Below are 19719 nucleotides of genomic sequence, written 5' to 3' on the forward strand. Positions count from 1 at the left end.
GAAAGGAAGGTACTAAAATATATATAAGTATTCAAGACATTTTCCGATGGTAGGGGAAAAACCCTCCAAAAATAAAAGACACATTAAATGGGGTACGGGTCCCAGGGATTGGCATTTTGTGGAGGGGAGGAGGAGGGCGCTGGCGGGGGTCCCTCCAATGGGTGTTGTGCGCAATGTCGCTAAGCCACGAGACTTGTAAAGGACGTGTTGACATGAACCCCCTTCGCCCCGCTCGCCAAGCAGGAGCCAAAAAGATAGGCACGTGGGCTACCCTCCACTTGGACGAATCCCGCGACATCCCCAGCTCCACGTCATCTCCTTTTCAAAAAGGGTAAATCTATTACGGAGCGCTAGGATTGGTCGAAAATCTCACTCGAATTAGAGAAATGTTTTCTTTGGATGTGGCTTTTTCAGAGGGAAAAAATTAATTATCGTCATTCGATCGTCTACAGTAACACTCTTCCCTCTTCCATCTATCTACTCCATGAGCTCGTTCGCTCGCACAAGGCCCTCCCCCCCCCCCCCCCCCCCCAAAATTCATTCATTCATAGGGTGATGATGATGATGATGATGCTGATAACCGATGATGATGTTTAATGGCCCTGGCGAGCTTTAGCTATGGTAGACTCACAGCTAGACAGTTGATTACGCATTTGTGCTTTAACTCAAATTCCGCCGCCTGCCATCCTCATTCGTAGATGCAGGCAATCGACATGTCACTTATATCACCTTCCAATTGACTCCTTTTGTGTAGCTTCTGCCCTCCCTCCACCCGCAGCTTGCCCTGCTTCTCTCGCCACCATGGAAGCCCGCTCTGGCGGTGGTAATGGTGCAGGAGGAGGATATACTATGCGCAGACCTCCCTATGACCCATCCGCCGCAGGCCTCCCTACCCTCCCTCGCGATTCCCGTGGTTCCCTGGAGGTTTTCAATCCCTCTGGGTTCACCCCCACCTTGCCATCCAATTTGGCACGAGGCCTCACTGACCCTGCGGACGAGTCCATTCCGAATCCCAAAGCAAGCAAAGTTAAGCAGCAGGTTGACATGTGGAACAAGTCCCTCAGCTATGGACCGAGCACGCAGAGCCCCCTAGATGTAGGTACCGCCTCCTCACCTGGTGTGGCCTTGTGCCCTGTCACAGAGCTTGAGGTGAAAGAGTTCCCTTTGGAGGGAGAGGGCGTCAAGGAAATTGAAGCTGACTGGCCTGAGGGGTTGGAGGATGCGCCCACATATAAGGCTGGTGAAGGGATCACTCAGAAAAATGGTAAAACTGCGGGTGGAGGCCGAAAAGTGATGTCAGAGGCTAGCATGGCTGAGAGGGCAGCAGAATGGGGATTGGTAGTGAAAAGCAATGTTGGTGCAGGTGGAGGACCCAGTGTTGGTCCTAGCAAGTTTGGGGATGAGAGGAGATCTAGCAGTCAACAGAGGGTTTCAGACACATCTATGAGATCGTCAGAAGACTCTGGCGTAGCTATGTACATCCCCAGGGTGTCCAAGGACTTGAAGGATGCCCTTGAAACCTTCCAGCAGACATTTGTTGTTTCAGATGCAACTCGACCTGATTATCCAATTTTGTATGCGAGTGCAGGGTTTTTCAAAATGACAGGATACAGTTCAAAGGAAGTGATTGGGAGAAACTGGTCAGTTCCTTATCAGTTTTCCTTTGCTTGTTTACTTTGTCATTTCAAACAAAGATACGATGGAAAAAGACTCACAGCTCAATAGAGTTATCAATAAATTTCTGTGTTTTCAAAAGAAAGCAAGGAACTTCTTTGTAAAACCTCTGAACTCAGGCTCTGGAGACTGGAGTATGTCTGGTCCAGACACGTGATACTAGAATCAAAATTTCCTTCTTTTGGCACCATCATGGAAATTGTCAAGGAGATGATACATTATCTGCTCAGTAGTAGGTATATGCTGTGCCACAAAGGCTTTGGGAGAATAAACATCTTTCAGAGCACAGTGTTGATCACATGGGGGTGATTGGATAATTTTGAATGCAGAGGATGTCAAAAAGGGAGAACAATAAAGACCAATGCAAACATCCTCTAGAAAGAAAATCAATTAGCTGACAGGATATGAAAGCTGTTACTCATCTGCAAAACCAAGACAATGTCGGGCTAATGATTCGAGACTCCCAAACATACTTGGATGCCTTATCTTTTCATTGTAGCTAGTAATTTGAAATGTTGGGGCCAGTAATGGGCAAGTAAGTCCTTTGAGTTGTTTCAGTCATACATGGTTGGTGTTATCTTTTTGTAGCCAGTCAATATGACAAGGTTGCAGGCAGTGCTAGCATATTTGTCAGGGGTCGTAAACAAATCTGTAGATGTGTTAGTCATTTACACAGGAAAGAATCTCATTGTGAAATGGTCTCCTCACTGTGGGTTCATGGCGTGTGTTAAATGAGGCCTGGTGGCCGTTGAGGGGAAGTAATAATGAAATAGGTAGGTGGAGCAATCATTGATATGTAAGGCACATATTGCAGATAGTATGCTGTGGAGGCCTGTTTGTTGTCAAGTGCAATGTTGTGGCTGGTTAATTTAATACCCAACTAAGAGCTGAAATTCATTTATTCAATAAATAGTTGTGTCCCTGGAAAAGGCAGCTGGACAGAACATACTGGTTAATACAATCTCACTTAAGGTGCCAAGTAGTGGTTAAAGAGAGTCACCATTCTTGGTGCTCATGTAATAATTGAAGTTTGAGAGCTGTTAAGTTTGGACCGATCTTATTGTCATATTTGTAAGTCTGTGTCCAAATGCTCCTCAGGGTTATACTCTTTAAAGTACAAGAATATTTGGCTACAGGCCCACTTCTATTTAATGTTCAACCTTTTGTACTTGTGTTGAACTGGTAGGAGCAAGTTGTAAGATTACAAACACAATCTCGTGCTAACAACAGATGTGCACAATTTTCATAAGGGGCTTTTAAAAGATTTGATCAGGATGCCACTTAAAACGAGCCACGGCCAAGGAGTTCACTATGCACATGCACAAAGACACAGAAATTCAGTAAGATCTGCAATGATGATGCGAATGTTCAAGCAGAAAACACATCTTGTTAAAAATCACTATTTAAGACTTGTCCGTGAACCAGGGAGGACAGTGGAACACTAACTAGATGATGACAAGCAGTGTGTAGAATGTGAAAGCTTCAAAGCAGAATGTCATGTCTATTGCTGTTAAAGTTGACTAATACTAATGCGATATACATTTGTTTGTTTATGTATATATGTGTTTATGTTCAAACGGTCTTGCCCACCCTTGGCTTTGAGAGGATATGTAAGATGTTTTCTTTCTTATTCTTAGTCATCTGTTTTGTTGGAATGGATGGTTGTAGCCGGTTCTTGCAAGGAGCAGATACAGACCCTGAAGATGTAGCAAAGATTCGAGAAGCACTAGCAGAAGGAAAAAATTATTGTGGCCGCCTTTTAAACTACAAAAAAGATGGAACTGCCTTCTGGAATCTTCTCACTATAGCTCCTATTAAGGATGAGCAGGGAAATGTTCTCAAGTTTATAGGGTCAGTCATCTTACTTATATAGACTTTTGTTGGACCTGTAATCTTGTAGTGCTGCATTTATACATTTAAACTGAACTTGACAGAATGCAAGTAGAGGTGAGCAAACACACCGAGGGCTATAAAGACAAGGCTTTGAGGCCAAATGGGCTTCCAGAGTCACTTATCAAATATGATGGTAACGTTTTTGGCTGTTCTGTTGATACAACTGAACCCTGTTATTGTTTTCATTTTTCAAAGTGGATATTTATACTGCTGCAATTGATGAGAGACCTTCCACAAAAAAAAAGTTAATGTATTATTTTGGTTCTTATATCTGCAGCCAGGCAAAAGGACAGAGCTGTGATGCAGGTGACGGAGCTGGTGCAGGCTGTTAAACACCCCCATCATTCAAGCTTGACATCCCCTCACCTGCCCCCTGCATCAGTAAACTATGCAGGAGGGGTTGTGAATGCCCCTAATGAGCCTCTTTCTAAACCAGCTGATAGTCGTGGATCTCAAACAATGATAAGAACAGAGCAAACTCCTGAAGGTGTGCCTAAAAGGCATCGATCGTCTGGATTTCGGTCATTGATTGGGTAATCCCGATATGGTTGATAATGGCATTAGATGTGGTCTTCTAAATAATGTATGATGATTATTACACGATTGTGTGATATTCACCTGGTATTGTTTTCTGTGTTTCTTTAGGTTAGACAAGTTTGGTGGAAAGGCCAGTCAACCGGAGCCAGTCGAGTTTATTGAACCAGAGATTCTAATGACCAGGGATGAAGAAGGGTCTGACAGTTTGGATGAGCTCGATGATAAGGAGCGATTGCAGGAAATTCGTAGGGGTATTGATTTGGCAACCACACTGGAACGGATCGAGAAAAACTTTGTGATAACTGATCCAAGGCTACCTGACAATCCCATTGTATGTCAGAGGATACAAGGCTTGTAGTGATTGAACTTTTTGTGATTTTCGATACCTTAACTGTCATTTGTAGATTTGCTAAACTTGTACTTCTTCCTCTTCTATCTTCACCTTATGTACTTGGTTGGTGTTGGCAGATTTTTGCATCTGACAGTTTTTTAGAGCTAACTGAGTACACTAGGGAAGAGATCCTTGGAAGGAATTGCAGGTTTGTCCTCTATGTCTGGTTCTTCTATGAGCTTTGCAAAACAACGTACCATGTGCTAGATGAGGCTTTCAACTGTAAACATTCCAAAACTTGGAAGGCTTCATGAATGAGACAAATACCTTGTGATAACCTAGCAAGTACTGTACTTGTACACCTCCAATTTGAGAGAAGAAATATCTTTATAGCACGCGTTTTCTATCTTTGTTTACTGGAATGCAGTCACGTCTAGCCTTAATCATCAAATACAAGCTGCTGCTCTGGATTTGTGAGCAAATAATTATTGTTTTATAAATGGATGATGTGCAATAATTGCAGCTTGCTATCAACCAGAGATTTTCAAATCTGCACACCAGCTGGAGAGAGTGCTAACCGTGCATACAGAGTCTTGTTCTGTGAATTAATTGATTCTGGTCCTTGTCAATGATCTGGATATGAATGCCACAGGCTGCTAATACTAATTTGCTTGAATGGAAGCTGCACTAAGTTACTTGTACATATATGCCTTGCTTTGGCTTCTTGCACAGTCTTTTGGTTTTATACAAGTTGGTTGTACTCCTGAAGAGAAGATTATATTATTTGGTGGAAAATAGAAAGGCTCTCCAAAAAAAGATCTTATGAGAAGTCTGCAATTTTAAAGCCATGTACTCTCTAATGACTTCTGATCGCTCTGCAGATTTCTTCAGGGGCCTGATACTGACTATTCTACAGTGGCCAGAATAAGAGACGCAATAAGGGAACAAAGGGAAATCACAGTTCAACTGCTAAATTATACCAAATCAGGTACTAAGGACAGCTCAAGTTCAAGTTGTGGTGTTTGTAATATCTGTTTGAGCGTATGGCAGCTAACAGAAACTGTCTTTATAAAGCTTTGTAGGCAAGATCCATGTTTTTATCCAGTCTTCAGTATAACAGTGGTTGTTACAGACTGTCCAAATTGTTTGCAATCCCTATAATATAAGCTATCAACAAAAATAGTATTCCCCTACCTGATTCTCTCTACCGACAAGGGCATACTCACTGCCATAACAATATTGAGAGAGTGCTACCACTTGCTTTATCCAGGAAAAATGTTCATGTTGGATTGGGTGAAAGCCTAAAAGCATGCTTGATGGTTGGTCTCTTCAATGGGCCCTGAGAAAAATGCTTCTGACTTGTTGAGTGTGTGTACCATTGCAAGCAACTCTTGTTGGCAAGTACAATGTTTCTCTCAGTTGGAGTGGACTTTTGGCGCTCACATGACATTGAACCTTGAGATCCGCAATACTTGATTCAAGCCATAGTAGTTTGGAGCTTCTAGAAAGCCACTTGCTGAACTGGATCACAGCGGAAAGGAACTTGCAATTGCGAATGTGTCAAATACTTTGGGGGGATTGTCATCGGGCCTAGTGCTCCACAAAATCACAGTGGAATGTGGACCATGGTCAAACACTAGAATGAATGGCAGTTCTGCCTGATTGTGACGTGTGAGCACTTGAAGATAGGAATTACCTTGGTGAAATCCAGATTTTTATGGAAAAGAGAATGTGGCCAACGTAAGAGATGTTATCCATGAAAATATCAGACATCTTCTGATTGATGGAGACCTTGTTGGTTGCCAACAGCTGGAAAATGTGCTTCAAGTTTTCCTTATGATCCTTTCCACAGGAAGTATCTATTGAAATGGCATTCAAAACGAGATAACAAAATGTCATGTTACAGTTCTAAAATTGTGCTTAGTGACGTATTGAAGGTGGCAATATCATTGGTGTGGTTGAAGTAAGAAGCACAATTTGCACAACACCCCATGATCTGAACCAGGAGTCCCTACTGGCACTGAATAACTAGGGAGTCTGGGGTCTGCTCTGCTGCACTCTCCTATTGAAGTTTGAAGTTGAGGCTTACTTGAGCTCTCTTGGCGAACCATGGAACCCTTCATTAGCAGCTGAAGTTGAAAGTATGTCTGCTGATGATCAACTGTAGAAAAGAATTTCTCAGAAGTGTCATGGTCTAAGTTCCTGATCGGGGAAAAAAATGCCTTTGGGAACATGACTTGGGAATTTTGCATGTAGCCTCATTGTGAGGCCTGTTTGGAGAGCCGGCTGTACGAGTGGCATGGGAACCTCCTTGGTGACTTGATCACTCTATGTGGAGTCAAGCGGTTTTTAAGATTTTTTGGGGTGTATCTATTGGGACTACTATGCAACCCTCTAGAGAGGCCTTTTGAGAGAAGATCAGTGAACCTGGAAAAGGGCTAGGCCTTGTGCAGTTAACTAGTTAGTTGACTTCTACAACTAGCAAATCTTTAGTGGAAACAAGAAGTCATACATGTCTGCTGTTGGCAGCCTGTACTAAACTGAAAGCACAAGTTTTCCAGCTTGGTTTAAGGAAGAGGGAGTGAGGAAATTGGCTGTCTGCTGTCATGGAAATGAAATGCTGCAAGGTGGTTCTGAAGTGAGGGGGGGAATTGAAGATAAACTGGCTAGCTTCTGTCTTGGAACCAAAATGTAGCAGGAGAAAGCATAAATTAGAGAAGTTAGGCACTGAACTTAGGTTTTTGAGATCATTGGAAGAGTAAAATGCATTTTTGGGACTGATCTGAAGTAGATGATATTTGCACACATTGTATCTCGACTGAGAAGGCTAGTAACTACTAAAACACAGCTGTATGCAACCTGAAATAGTAGAGGCTGTTGCATTTGGGAGGCTATCTTGCACACGAGGATGGGAGGGCCAAGAAACATAAATGCTTGGGTTACCTTCCTAGTGCCTTGAACACATGCATCATGAAAACACGTGAAAGAGAGAGTGCGAATGGAAGAGGGCTGCACCTAATCAGCTGTACACAATCTGAATGAGACACACATGTAACATACACATGAATGACTCTACTGACTGAGAGCCTGCTTATAATTTCCACTTCCTGGTCTAAATGAAACCTCAGGTAGGCAAGATTTTTAAAGCATTGGAAAAGTACAAATAATCCTTGGAAACGCAGAGAACAGGACAAGTGGGCCAAAGGGGGGTGAGCTGAGGGGCAGTACAAACATGGATTTGTGAGCTTGCAATTTGCAGCTCATGCACAATTGACCTGCTGCATTTATGTTTGTGTCTACTGTGTTCATTTGTGCTGCCTGTTATGATTCTGTATCTTCCTTATAAACTAGGATAACCTCATTTCATGCAGCTCTTTATGTTTTACGAAGCAGATATGCTGTGCAATTGCAACAGATATGTTCCAGCAGGCACTGGACACATGCCGCAGCCATGGCAAGACAGCAGCTGCAGGACAGCACAAGCACGTGCTGCTAAGCTTGTGACTGAGGCTCACATGGCCTGCTCAATTTTCAATGAGCCGTTCCAGCTCTTAGACATCTCCAATATGTACCTCTGCTTATCACACTTATTTAAATGCGCTTGAGCTTCTTTGTTAGCTTCTTGTAGTGGTGATAGTTCATCGTGATGTCAGGCATGGAAAGTTTTTTGTTTATTTAGAAAGTGTAATTCTGTATTAGGCCATTGGATATCTTTCTTTTCTATGTGTAGTGTATTCTTTCGTATCAAAGCACTTAGCTGTTTGTAACTGCCAATTTTATTGAAGCTTGATGGCGAATTCAATGTGCAGGAAAACGATTTTGGAATCTATTCCACCTACAGCCAATGCGTGATCAAAAAGTACTACTCAGTCTGTTTAGCTTTTTTGGTCTATTTCTCCATTTTCTTCAACTCATTTGGTTGTTGCTTCTTGTTGATTTCAGGGAGAGCTGCAATATTTTATCGGAGTTCAATTGGATGGTAGTGAACAGCTTGAACCTATTCAAAAGAGACTCTCTGAGAAGACAGAGAAAGAGGGTGCCAAAATTGTACGTTATAGCTGGTTTTCTATTTCTTTCTCCCGGTGTAATTTCAGGCTGCATAATCATTTGCATGCCTTGACAACTCTCATTGGATATTGCAGGTACGAGCGACGGCCTTAAATGTTGATGAGGCAGTCCGGGAGCTTCCAGATGCAAACTTGGTACGTAATAATAAGCTGAAGGTTGCCATAAGTCACACTTTGCTTGGGTCCTCATTACATGATTCTGCCATGTTTAGATTGCTGGATCTGCTTATACTGTCCTAAACATCACATTTTAATCGTAGAATATGAAAGCTAGCGGTGGTGAGACATTACATTGAGATAACATCTAACACTTTAAGTTGATTGCACATGATTGATCTCTGAATACAAATCAAGGCTTAAAAAAGTACACATGCCTTACAAATTAAACAAGGCTGGTGTTTTTCTATCTTGCATTGCTTAGTAGATATTTGTGCTCACCTAGCTAAGAATGCTGTTTGTTGTATTTAGGATGAAGGGATGAAGATGTAGTTTCTTTAGGGTTAGATAACTTGACCAAAGATTTAGTACAATTGTACCATATTTCATATTTGGTGCCAATCATCATGATACATCATAATACTGATTCTTCCTTTTTTCCAGTTGATGATTTTTGAAAGTTTATGTTTTCAGACTCACGTGAAGGACCCATTAAGTACTCTATATATGCTTCTTGAGAAAATTGTGCCAACCACTGTTAGTATGCAAATGGAGTTATTGTTGTCTCCGTTCACATGTTTGCTGCCCTGTGTAAGAACCCTCAAGAGTGTTCCAATATTTATGCTGAATCTGTGTTAATCAGTTCCTACTAAAGTTCTACGTCCCACCTTGTTGTCCAGTGCTCGTTGCTCATTATGGCTATTGCAAGACAGTGTTGGAAGAGGTGTACAATTGTTTTCTTCTGGAGCTTTTGATACTTCAAACAATGCATGACTTAAATTGAAATTTCACATGATTAATCATCTTTGTACCTGGGCTAATGTGTGCGTGATATAACAATACAGGTTTCTAATTAAAGCAGCCGTTTATATGCTTTCTTTGCTAGAAAAATAGCAGCTGATACTCTACATAATGTGTGATTCCATAACAGCTTAGTGAATTCTTTTAGTTTCTTTGGAATGGCAGTTAATTTGACAACAATGATTTATTGATGTGTTCTGTCATGTATCTTTTGCAACAAATGGTTCCCGTGACACTGCAAGAAAGTCAGCACTAGAAACTAACGTGCTAATGCTTTCTAGTTTTACATATTCTTTTTGCTGTCACATTTCAGACACCTGATGACCTGTGGGCTAACCACTCGAAAACTGTTCTGCCTAAACCTCACAAGAAACAAAGTGATCTGTGGAAGGCTATTCAAAAGGTATCTTGGATGTAGTTCGGGAAATTGGAGTTCCTCCTAATCACTATTGATTGGATTAGAAAATGCTAGGCCAGTATTCGAGCGATTGATGAGTGAATATGTACTGCTTACATCTTGTTGTTTGATTTAATTCCTTTTCTCTTCTAATATGTAAGAGTATTGTTTAAGATTCGTGAAAAAGGAGAGAAGATTGGGCTAAAACATTTTTGTCCCATCAAGCCTCTTGGTTTTGGGGATACTGGCAGGTAGTCATTTCCTTTCAAGGCAAGCAGTGTCAATCTAGGATGAAACTTTTTCTGATATAATAGCAGCCTTTAAAATGTCAAAATTTCATGCTTGCAAACTTTGTAGTGTGCACTTGGTGGAGCTACGTGGTTCAGGAGAACTTTTTGCAATGAAGGCAATGGATAAAAGTGTCATGCTCAACAGAAACAAGGTTAGACTTCTACTACTTGTATCATTATGCAAGTACAGTTATACTGCACAATATATGGAAAGATGAGCATTTTTAACATCTAATGGGATTGTATTTCCAGGTTCATCGTGCATGTGCAGAAAGAGAAATTCTTGCAATGCTTGATCACCCATTTCTTCCGTCCTTGTATGCCTCTTTTCAGGTAGCATCTATTGTCTCAATTGCTGCTTCTTTTATTGTTGTGTGTGCTGAGAGAGATAGAAGCACTGACAATATGGATCTTGATCTAAGGGGAGAGAGAGAGAGAGAGAGAGAGAGAGAGAGAGAGAGAGAGAGAGAGAGACCTTCTGTTGTGTCTTCATGTATAGGCTGGATCCTATGTGGATGTTTCAGCTAAAGAACCAGGATGATCATTTGGGCAGGTTGATAGACAGCTGGTGCATGTGGTGACATGGAGATCCATGGCTGATTTTCAATTTTCACTTAAATAAGAATGTTGCATATGTGTTCTGGTATGGATTGAGGTTGAAAACTGCCTTTGTGAAAGGATGCAATGGCAGCTATTGGCCCTATTTTGGTTTCTCAAAGTACGAGGGCAGCAAGTGGAAATCGGTTGTGCATGCTATGGGATATTGTAAGAAAAAGGCCCAATTGGTTGCATAAGAACTGCATTGGTATGCATTTGTTGAGGTTTAGACTTGAACGAGACACCTTTGCTAGCCACTATTTCTCTTGTGGCAAGCTTGGTCAGTTCATGGCTGAGTGCTCAGGAAAAAGAAATGTAAGGACTGACCATAGTACAGATACTAGCATGATGGTTGATGCACCAGCCAGTTCAAAGATATTCGGCTAAGGGTAAGCTGTTTGCACTATCTTCGGTTTCAGAGGAATTAGGATGGATTGATGTTCAGAATAAAAGAGGCAAGAAGGTTGTTGAGCAGCTACTTGGCTCATTCGCAAGCTCCAAGGACTTCTTTTGTGTGTATGTGTGTCAAAAGCATAAGTGTTCAGTGCCAAATGCATCCAGTATGGTTATTTTTGGTTCTAAGCTCCCTACAAATTTGTGATCGCATGCTGAGCAGCCCTAGGATTCCCTTGCACGTCATGCATTTGACAAACAGGGTAAGGTGATTACTCCTTGGGATTGCTGATACCCACACTTAGCTTCTAAAAATGAGGTAAGCCATCTTCATCCAAGTTTGAGTGTCATGGGTGGAATGCCTTTGCAGCGCCAGCTGATATTCTAGATGATGGAGTGTTTGAGGTGTTGGCAGAAAAAGTTCAATTGAGGCAGGATCAGCCTTGAAACTGATATTTGTTCTGCTAGTATATAAAGATTGCCACTTGGAATGTTTGCTCTCATAGCAAACAACATGAAATTTGGCATGTCTTACATGAGAGTAATTGGGATCAGCTTTGGGGTGGGAGTCACATTGAAGCAGGTAGAATTGTTGAATGCCATGGATTCGGATTGTTTTACATAGGTAGCACTACAATGCATTACTCCAGTATCCTCGTGGTTTCATGAAAGATTTCAATTGGTCCTCCAGGGAATTGCTACCCTTCTTGGCATTCTACATTTCTCGGCAGTTGCCTTTGACATTGGTCTTTTCCCCCCTATTGTACCTCCTCCTTTTGCATTGCGTGATTTTCATCATCTTTGGAAACGATGCTTGGAGAAGTGAACAATTTCCCCAAGAGGGACATTGTCCAGGTGGCACTTGTTGCATGAGCATCTCATAGCATGTAGCATACTCATTGTGCAAAGCACCACTAGATGGATCCTAAGCTGTTTCTGCTAGCGGTTTGTACACCACATCATCATTCCTTCATCTCCCTTCCCTCGTCATTGACACCCTCAAGTGGTTGGATAGCTTGTTTGTTTGGTAATGGGTTGGATCTAACCATTCCTTCTCATTCTCCCATATGGTATAATTACTTAATCGACTACAACCCATCTCTCAAAACATCTTTACCCCAACACACACACACACACACACGCGCGCCCGTGCGCTTTTATAATTTAAAAAAAAAAAAGTTCATTGTGGTTCCATTTGCCTTTGCTAGACTTGGTAGGCCACTGGGCAGCTGATAGCACCCTTTGCCCATTATTGTGTCGTCTTTGGGTTGACTTCTTGGACTCCCTTGCTAAGATAACCATTACCTCTATAGTCTTGATAGGCCACTGGGCAGCCATCGTGTACCTTTTGTTTGATGCTCTGGTTGCTTTGGGGTGGGACGCCTTGGGTAAACTTGGGTTGGCCTTTCTTTCTAGCCTTGTTGTGGGCCTGAGTGTGATGCACCTGCACTCGTTGCTTTGGGGTGGGACACCTTGGGCAAACCTAGGCCTTTCTTTCCAGCCCTGTTGTGGGACGCCTTGGGCAAACGTGGGTTGGCCTTTCTTTCTAGCCCTGTTGTGGACCTAAGTGTGATGCATCTGCACTCATTACTCAATCAACACGGCACAGAAAGGTAACACGATATGTGAGAGCAAGGTATACTCTTGTATTATTCAATCAAAGAATTGGTACAACATAGGTACATCCCAGGACTACACCCTCGTGATGTGGCACATAAGAGGGTTCACCATTGGGTATAGGGAATCACACGTAGAGTGGAAACCAAGCAGGGCTCAGAGTCACTACTACTCTCTATATAGGTGTTTTCGGTGATAATGCCATGGTATAGTTACAAAGCCGTTACACTCACCCCTGCTTACTGGATTGTTGTCCTCAGCAATCTAAGGGTAGCGTTTATATGACTCATCCAGGGTCTTAACACAACTTTTGCTAACAAGCTGGCCATTGTCTGCCGGTCTAGGACTTGGTGAGACATTCGCGGCGTCTTAACACAGTCTACACTATCAGACTGGCTAGTGTCTATCGCACTAGGACTTGGGGATCTTAACATAGCTTTTTCTAGCAAGCTGGTCAGTGTCTACCCATCTAGATTTGGTAGGGGCTCTTGGGGCTTATTGTTTTTGGGTTACCATGCGAGTCCACCCTCGACTCAAGTACATTTGAGGAGTGGAGGCGCTACTGGGCCTATGATGAGGGCCATTTGTTTGGGAAGGCTTAAAATCTTCAATGCCTTGGTTGACTCACTCTGTTTGCCCATCTATTTCGGGGTGGAAGGATGATGAGAATCGCAATTGTGTTTCCAGGGTCTTGAAGAGTTCCTTCCACATGTCACTCATGAATCTTCCATCTCTATTTGACACTATGGCTAAGGATAGGCCATGTAGCTTGAACACGCGTAAAGAAGAGGCGGGCTATCTCTTTGGCATTCAATGGCGTTTTGGAAGGGATGAAGTGAGCTTGCTTAGAGAAATAGTCCACCACTACAAAGATGATGGTGTATCCATGGGATTCGGGGAGCTCCATAATGAAATCCATGCTGATTATATCCCATGGGCGGCCAGGCACGGGCATAAGTTGTTCGAATCAAAACCCTCTCCTGTTTTGCCTATTGGTGTGCAGGATCGAGATGGTCAAATGTATGTAAATCTCAATAGAGGGGGTTCAAGAAGCAAACATTCATAATCAGGTATAGCTACATCTTGTGTTTCATTTGAGCAAGTCAATTACACTTCTTCTCTCCCTCCCATCCTACCCTCTTCTCTTGAAGCCATATCACACTCATTTCAAAATGTCGGCTTACATTCCACATCCACCTCTATCACACTGGGAATTGGACCTTCTATCTTCACTTCTAGCACATTCTCATTCTCTATTCCATATTCACATCACTGTGCCTCGTTAGGGGGCATTCCACCTCTTAACACTATCACCTACCCTTTTTCGCAAGCCATTCTGCATTATAGAACTTCATTATAGGGAATGCTACCCTCTAATATATTTCCCTCTACCTTTCCTCATGTAGACACATCTTTTCCACTTGGGATGGCTATGATAGGCATCCCCCTCATTGCCCCCAACTATACCCACACCATGACCTCTCAGATGCAAGGATCTCCATCCTCTGCTTATGGTGCACGGTCACACTTTCCGTGGTTCACTCCTATGCAGGGATTTCCATACTCTGCTCCACATATCCCTATCCCTCCACCATGGGGTCCTCATGTGCAAGAATGCCCATGCCTAATCATCCCATACACACATTTGGATCCATCGTGCACACTTCTTGAATGCCTGGTGGGCACTATGGGACCCATTCCCAAGTGTACTCCTTTCCACTACAATACCCACCCTATCCACCTTATCCGAGTGCTACCACTCCTGTTGCATTGGCCAAGAATGCCTTCACGGGCAAGACTCATTTCAATGGGTTGAATTTCATCACTTGGTCAAACTATATGCAACAAGTGCTCGAGTCTCAGGGTCTTTGGGACCTTGTTGTTGGTATTGAGCCTATGCTTGACCCTCATTTATCGCACCTTGATTATGTCCATCTATGGAGAGCTCGCAATGCCATAGCCAACGTCGAGCTGATATAGGGTTTGCTTCCTGAGTTTCACTCTTAGTTACAACACTTCCCTCTTGCATTTGAACGTTGGAGTCATCTTATTGATTGCTATGCGGCTAGAGATCGTACTCAGCATATAGACATCCACTTTGAGCTTCAAGAAATTTTCATTAAGGAAGGGGATGATCTAAAAGTTAAGTTGGCTGAATATCAGCAGTTACTAGCCGAGTTTGCTATACTGGCTTTTCGAAGTCAGACAGTCATGTTCTTCTTTAAAAAGTTGCTCAACTACCATTTTATCCAGCATTATCTCACTGCCTAGATTGCTGACCTTGTACGAGTTTGAGTATCAATTCTTGTGCTATGCGAGGCTACATGATCAAGTCCACAAGAAGTCCTCCAGTCATATCTATTCAGAGGGGCGAGGGTTGGTTGCCTCTTCTTTGGGAGGGAAAACCAACATTGGCAAGAACTTGCAAGATGCGAAGGCAAGCCAAAGCAAGGGTGACACTACTTCCTTCGATGGAAATAGAGACACATGATCCCTTTGGCATCAAATCCCTAAGAAAAATAGATTTTGCACACATTACTAGAGATTGGGCCATGTGGACGAGGAGTGTCATACCAAGGCCCAAGGTCTTCCTCCTTGAAAACCACATTAGAGTACTACAACTATATAGTCTAGTGGGGCTATGCCTCTCGTTGCTGCCCCATTTGCTCCTTTAACCCCCACGATTGTTGGACATGTGACTCACGGACAACCTCAGTGGCCATCCTACTCTACTTTTGAGGGGTTGATTGATTGGTTTGCTAGCACTGATCCTATTTCACTTTATGCATCCATTCCTAGGAACTCCATTGCATCTTCTAAGCCTTCTTTCCCACCTTGCTATATGCAATGATGGCCACACACTTAGCCTTTCATTTTCAAGTCTTCCATTGTATTTACACACACATACACATTTGCATTATTGCAATTGCCCATTTAGTTTATTTTTCATTTCATTTTTGTTTTCTTTTCAGAGCATCTCACCACCGACCTCTGTGATTGCAGATTTTACTCTTTTGTAGACTTTGTTTTCAATGTAGGGCTAACATATAGGCTTGTCTCGTCCTTTTTGGGCTAGAGACATGGGATGCACACCGTTTCATTCATAGTTTCATCTTCCTAGGAGTTTTGCTCTTCTACCAGCATGGAGGCTTTCCCTCTTGAGGTGGATTGTACAGTCTCTCTCTTGATGCTATCCTGGTGGTGACTTCTACCTCTCTCTTCCAGTTGGGATATTTCTTCTCATCATGGTTCTCGGCACCACATGAAGACCGACATTTGGCTCCTCTTCCTCCTTCGGTGTTGCCATTCTAGGTTGAGAGAGGGACAGTCCCAAAACAAGCTTAATTTAGTGAAAACCCTAAAATAGGGAGCGGTTCGAGAGAGTTCAATGAAACCCTAATTTGAGAGGGTCCATCCTCATCTATGAATGGACAGGCTGCCCCCATTCAGTTTGATCTCTTTCATGCAGGTTTTCCACTCGTGTGTAGATCTCAGCCATTAGTCTCCCACCATGTGATAGTCCATCCTTCACGATTGTTATCATCACCTCGTTTGCTCCTCTACTGTGTTTTACTGCCGTGTTTTACTACAACGTTCTATTGCGGCATTCTACTACAGCATTTTACTACTGCATTTTATTGCCGTTCTACTGCGTCATTTTACTATGGCGTTCTACTGCTATGTTTTGCTGCTTCACCCACGTCATCATGCATCATCCTCTACAGTCACCTCAGTCTCCTCACACTTTGGTGATCAATGTTTGGTGTTTCTCTCACTCTGTCACTCCAACTAGTGGTCACAACACGGGATCCGTTCTCGGTGGATGTCACCGTTCGACAAACTGCTCTACCCTTGGGCACACTGTATACTCCTACATTCATTTGCAGCATTTATTCACTTCAAAGTTGTGTTCTTTCTATCCCTTCTTTTGTTTGTGTTTGAGTTTTGAGTTTTGCGTTTAGGGTTTGAGTTTTGTTTTTTGTGTCTGTGTTTGTCTTGTTGTGCTTTTTTTGTGGTCGTACACTTTGTGTTTCCTCAGTGCAAACCCTAGTAGTGCCTCCATCAGCAAAACACAGCACTGGGGAGTGTCAGTCAGGCTAGTTGACAGGAGAGCAGGCAAAACACAGCTCCAAGATGACGTTTGAGGCTGGGTGGCAGCAGATGATGCAAAATACAAGTAGTTTGGAGGTCGCCAGTTGTAGGTGATTGCACTTTTGGACCAAATGCCGAGTTTCAGGGAGTGTGCAGTGATAAACACAAACTCTGAGGTGCAGAAAACAGCCATCTTGATGATGGTAGGGTGGGATGGCTGGAAATGGTCCGAATCTGCAAGGAATGGCTAAGAAGCGCCTGCTGGTAGAAGACAATGGTGGACAGCTTCAGTTGAGATATCCTTCATTTGAGTGTGCATGGATGTAACACATCAGCATACCACCAATTGTTCTTGGAACTTGGGTAAAATGCCATCAACTTCCACTTGCAGACAAAATGTCCCAATGTCTTGCACTTTTTGCATTTGATTGGCCTTTGACATATTTGGAGGACACGAAATGCATTTATATTTGATTCAGCTACGGACATCCATGGTCATATTGGTCATGTATGGGGATTGTTGCTGTGGCAAGTTGGATCGATTGTTTCTGTTGTTATCATGCTTTGAGAGGTCACTTCTCCATGGCTTGGCATTCTCTCTTTCCCTCCTCCTGTGCGTCTTCCCAAAATAGTAGCTTTTTGTCTTCTTAGGTTTTTGGTCTGTGGTTAGTTTTACTGGCCAGAAGGCCCTTGCACATTTAGTCTTTTACTAATTCATCTCTCTTCACCGAAAGTTAAATGATTTCTTTCCATCTCGGACTACTAAATGTGCTTGAAAGTTTGAATGGGTCTGTCTTTTTGGAATACTTGAGATTTGGTTCTTTCATTCTTGTAATACAAGGTTTACAATTCAGGTTCTGATGCATGTTTTTTTGCAGACAAGGACTCATGTATGCCTGATCACGGATTTCTGTCCTGGTGGGGAGCTTTTCTTGCTTTTGGACAGGCAGCCAATGAAAGTGTTTAGTGAAGAAACAGCAAGGTACTGAATTGTATCTGCTTATTTTTTATTAGGAAATTTATGGGCTTATTTGTAACCACAGAAGCAAGGAACTATTACAGTTCAAATAAATACAAGCAAGAATTTGATACTCTTTGCATTCTGATATTTGCACTTTGTATCATTTCTCTAGGTTTTATCTTGCCGAGATTGTGCTCGCTATAGAATATTTGCATTGTCAGGGTAAGTCATAACTTGTAAGTTTGTCTTAGAGGTGGTATTGTAGAGCAGCTCATCATACTCTTCCAGGAGTAAGGATGTCATCATTTGAGTAATTATTATTGGGTGAATCAGGTATTGTATACCGGGATCTCAAGCCTGAAAATGTACTACTTCAGAAGGATGGCCACGTAGTTCTTACCGATTTTGATCTTTCATTTATTACCTCATGTAAGCCGCAGGTATGAGAATTTTTAATTTTTGCAAAGTACTTGTCAATATAGAGGTTAGGGAGATTTGCATGATGAGGTTTGACTATCTTATATGGTCAGTTCAGAAATATGATACAAACTGAGGGTAGATTTAGGAAAGCTTTTTGAGACTGTTTATGGGGAAAAGTCCAGACTTGTCCTGTACACTTGCGCAAACGACAGGAAGAATGATCCAAGTCTTGTAGCATAATATTAGGCTTATGCTGGAATGATCCAAGTCTTGTAGTATAATATTAGGCTTCAGCGCAGCATAGGCCATTCCTTCCAATTGATCCGTATGATTGGTTTAGCTTTGTGGGGATGGTCTTGGAATGCTACTATAATCTTAACAAGAGTTTACAATGTAGACGTGCTTGTGCAGTTTGTTAGGCCCACCAGACCACCAGGAAAGCGCAGAAAGAATAAACCTCTACCTCCTCCATATTTTATGGCAGAGCCTATCAACACCTCAAATTCTTTTGTGGGAACTGAGGAGTATATTGCTCCAGTAAGTATGTTTAGAAATTGTTTGGCACGTGTTTGTGTACATTTCATGTAGTGCAGGGACATTTAGCATGTAAATTGTGCAAGGCTTTACAGCTTCAATTACCAGCTCATGTCTTTTATTTATCGGGCTATACAATGTCACATATTCTTCTTTTATTTTTTTAATGGATTTAAATATCAATGCAGCATTTTTTAACAATTGTCATTTTGATGCATCAGGAGGTCATCACAGGAGCAGGTCATAGTAGTGCTGTTGATTGGTGGGCTGTAGGTACACAATTGATTCTCGAATGATTTGCCACTTTTGAATGCATTATTACCATTATAAGACTTTTTTAATAACGTGAGTCGATCATATATTATCGAAGGTAAAGTAATGCCGAACCTTTAAAAGGAAACTCGTGATTCTACAAGCACAGGAATAAAAAGGAACCCGTGGATCAGGCCTTAGCCAATTTCTTACGAAAGAAAGGCTTGAAAATCCATTGAGTTGTTCCAAGTTTCCTGGCTAGAGTCCTAAGAGTATCCTTGAGCTCTCTGTTCCTATCCATAGGAATCACCATTACCTTCCCTCCAGTGAAGCTTCATTTCTGATCTTCCAGATGAATTTGAGAGTCACGGCCCTGACCACACGAATCAATTTCAAGGTCTGAACATCAGGGTTTGCCACATCACCAAACAAAGCTGTCTTCATACTTAAATTGTCCCTAAGATTAGCAGCTTTCAACCAGCTCTTGACCAGATTCCAAACTGGGCAAACTTGGACACATCCCATAGCAGATGGACCAGCGCTTCCTCGTTTTGCAGAGCGCGCACAAAGAAGGGCAATATTAAAAACCTTGGCAAGTCTGCTATGGGATGGGAGTTTATGACTCACCACTCTTCATAGATGAAAATTCAGTTTGTTGGTAGGTTTTGCCTTCCAAACCCTGCGGAGCCTTCTTTTCCAAGATACCA

The 19719-nt window shown here is 42.4% G+C and overlaps 1 protein-coding gene across 3 annotated transcripts in view; it reads left to right on the plus strand.

Annotated features, from left to right (window-relative positions):
- Nucleotides 1–521: 521 nt before the first annotated feature.
- Nucleotides 522–19719, plus strand: part of LOC148013536 (phototropin-2-like) — a 29924-nt gene continuing 10726 nt past the window's right edge. Inside the window, exons 1-19 of one of the 3 annotated variants that reach the window (XR_015688799.1) lie at nucleotides 522–1640; nucleotides 3343–3525; nucleotides 3609–3700; nucleotides 3845–4100; nucleotides 4213–4435; nucleotides 4573–4643; nucleotides 5317–5423; nucleotides 8245–8294; nucleotides 8378–8482; nucleotides 8578–8637; nucleotides 9773–9862; nucleotides 10031–10107; nucleotides 10214–10298; nucleotides 10399–10479; nucleotides 17724–17827; nucleotides 17979–18028; nucleotides 18140–18235; nucleotides 18638–18763; nucleotides 18982–19004. Coding sequence is in view for 2 of the 3 variants with exons in the window: in XM_087667569.1 (XP_087523695.1) it covers nucleotides 802–1640; nucleotides 3343–3525; nucleotides 3609–3700; nucleotides 3845–4100; nucleotides 4213–4435; nucleotides 4573–4643; nucleotides 5317–5423; nucleotides 8245–8294; nucleotides 8378–8482; nucleotides 8578–8637; nucleotides 9773–9862; nucleotides 10031–10107; nucleotides 10214–10298; nucleotides 10399–10479; nucleotides 17724–17827; nucleotides 17979–18028; nucleotides 18140–18246; nucleotides 18638–18763; nucleotides 18982–19033 (2758 nt within the window). In the remaining variant the exon portion in view is untranslated. Of the gene's footprint in view, nucleotides 1641–3342; nucleotides 3526–3608; nucleotides 3701–3844; nucleotides 4101–4212; nucleotides 4436–4572; nucleotides 4644–5316; nucleotides 5424–8244; nucleotides 8295–8377; nucleotides 8483–8577; nucleotides 8638–9772; nucleotides 9863–10030; nucleotides 10108–10213; nucleotides 10299–10398; nucleotides 10480–17723; nucleotides 17828–17978; nucleotides 18029–18139; nucleotides 18247–18637; nucleotides 18764–18981; nucleotides 19034–19719 lie in introns of those variants that run through there. The other 2 variants (XM_087667569.1, XM_087667570.1) reach the window with 2 other exon arrangements.

The sequence above is a fragment of the Lygodium microphyllum genome, chromosome 26 (genome assembly GCF_053477565.2).
Source record: "Lygodium microphyllum isolate KBCC chromosome 26, Lygodium_microphyllum_v1.1.10, whole genome shotgun sequence".
Classification (NCBI taxonomy): Eukaryota; Viridiplantae; Streptophyta; class Polypodiopsida; order Schizaeales; family Lygodiaceae; genus Lygodium; species Lygodium microphyllum.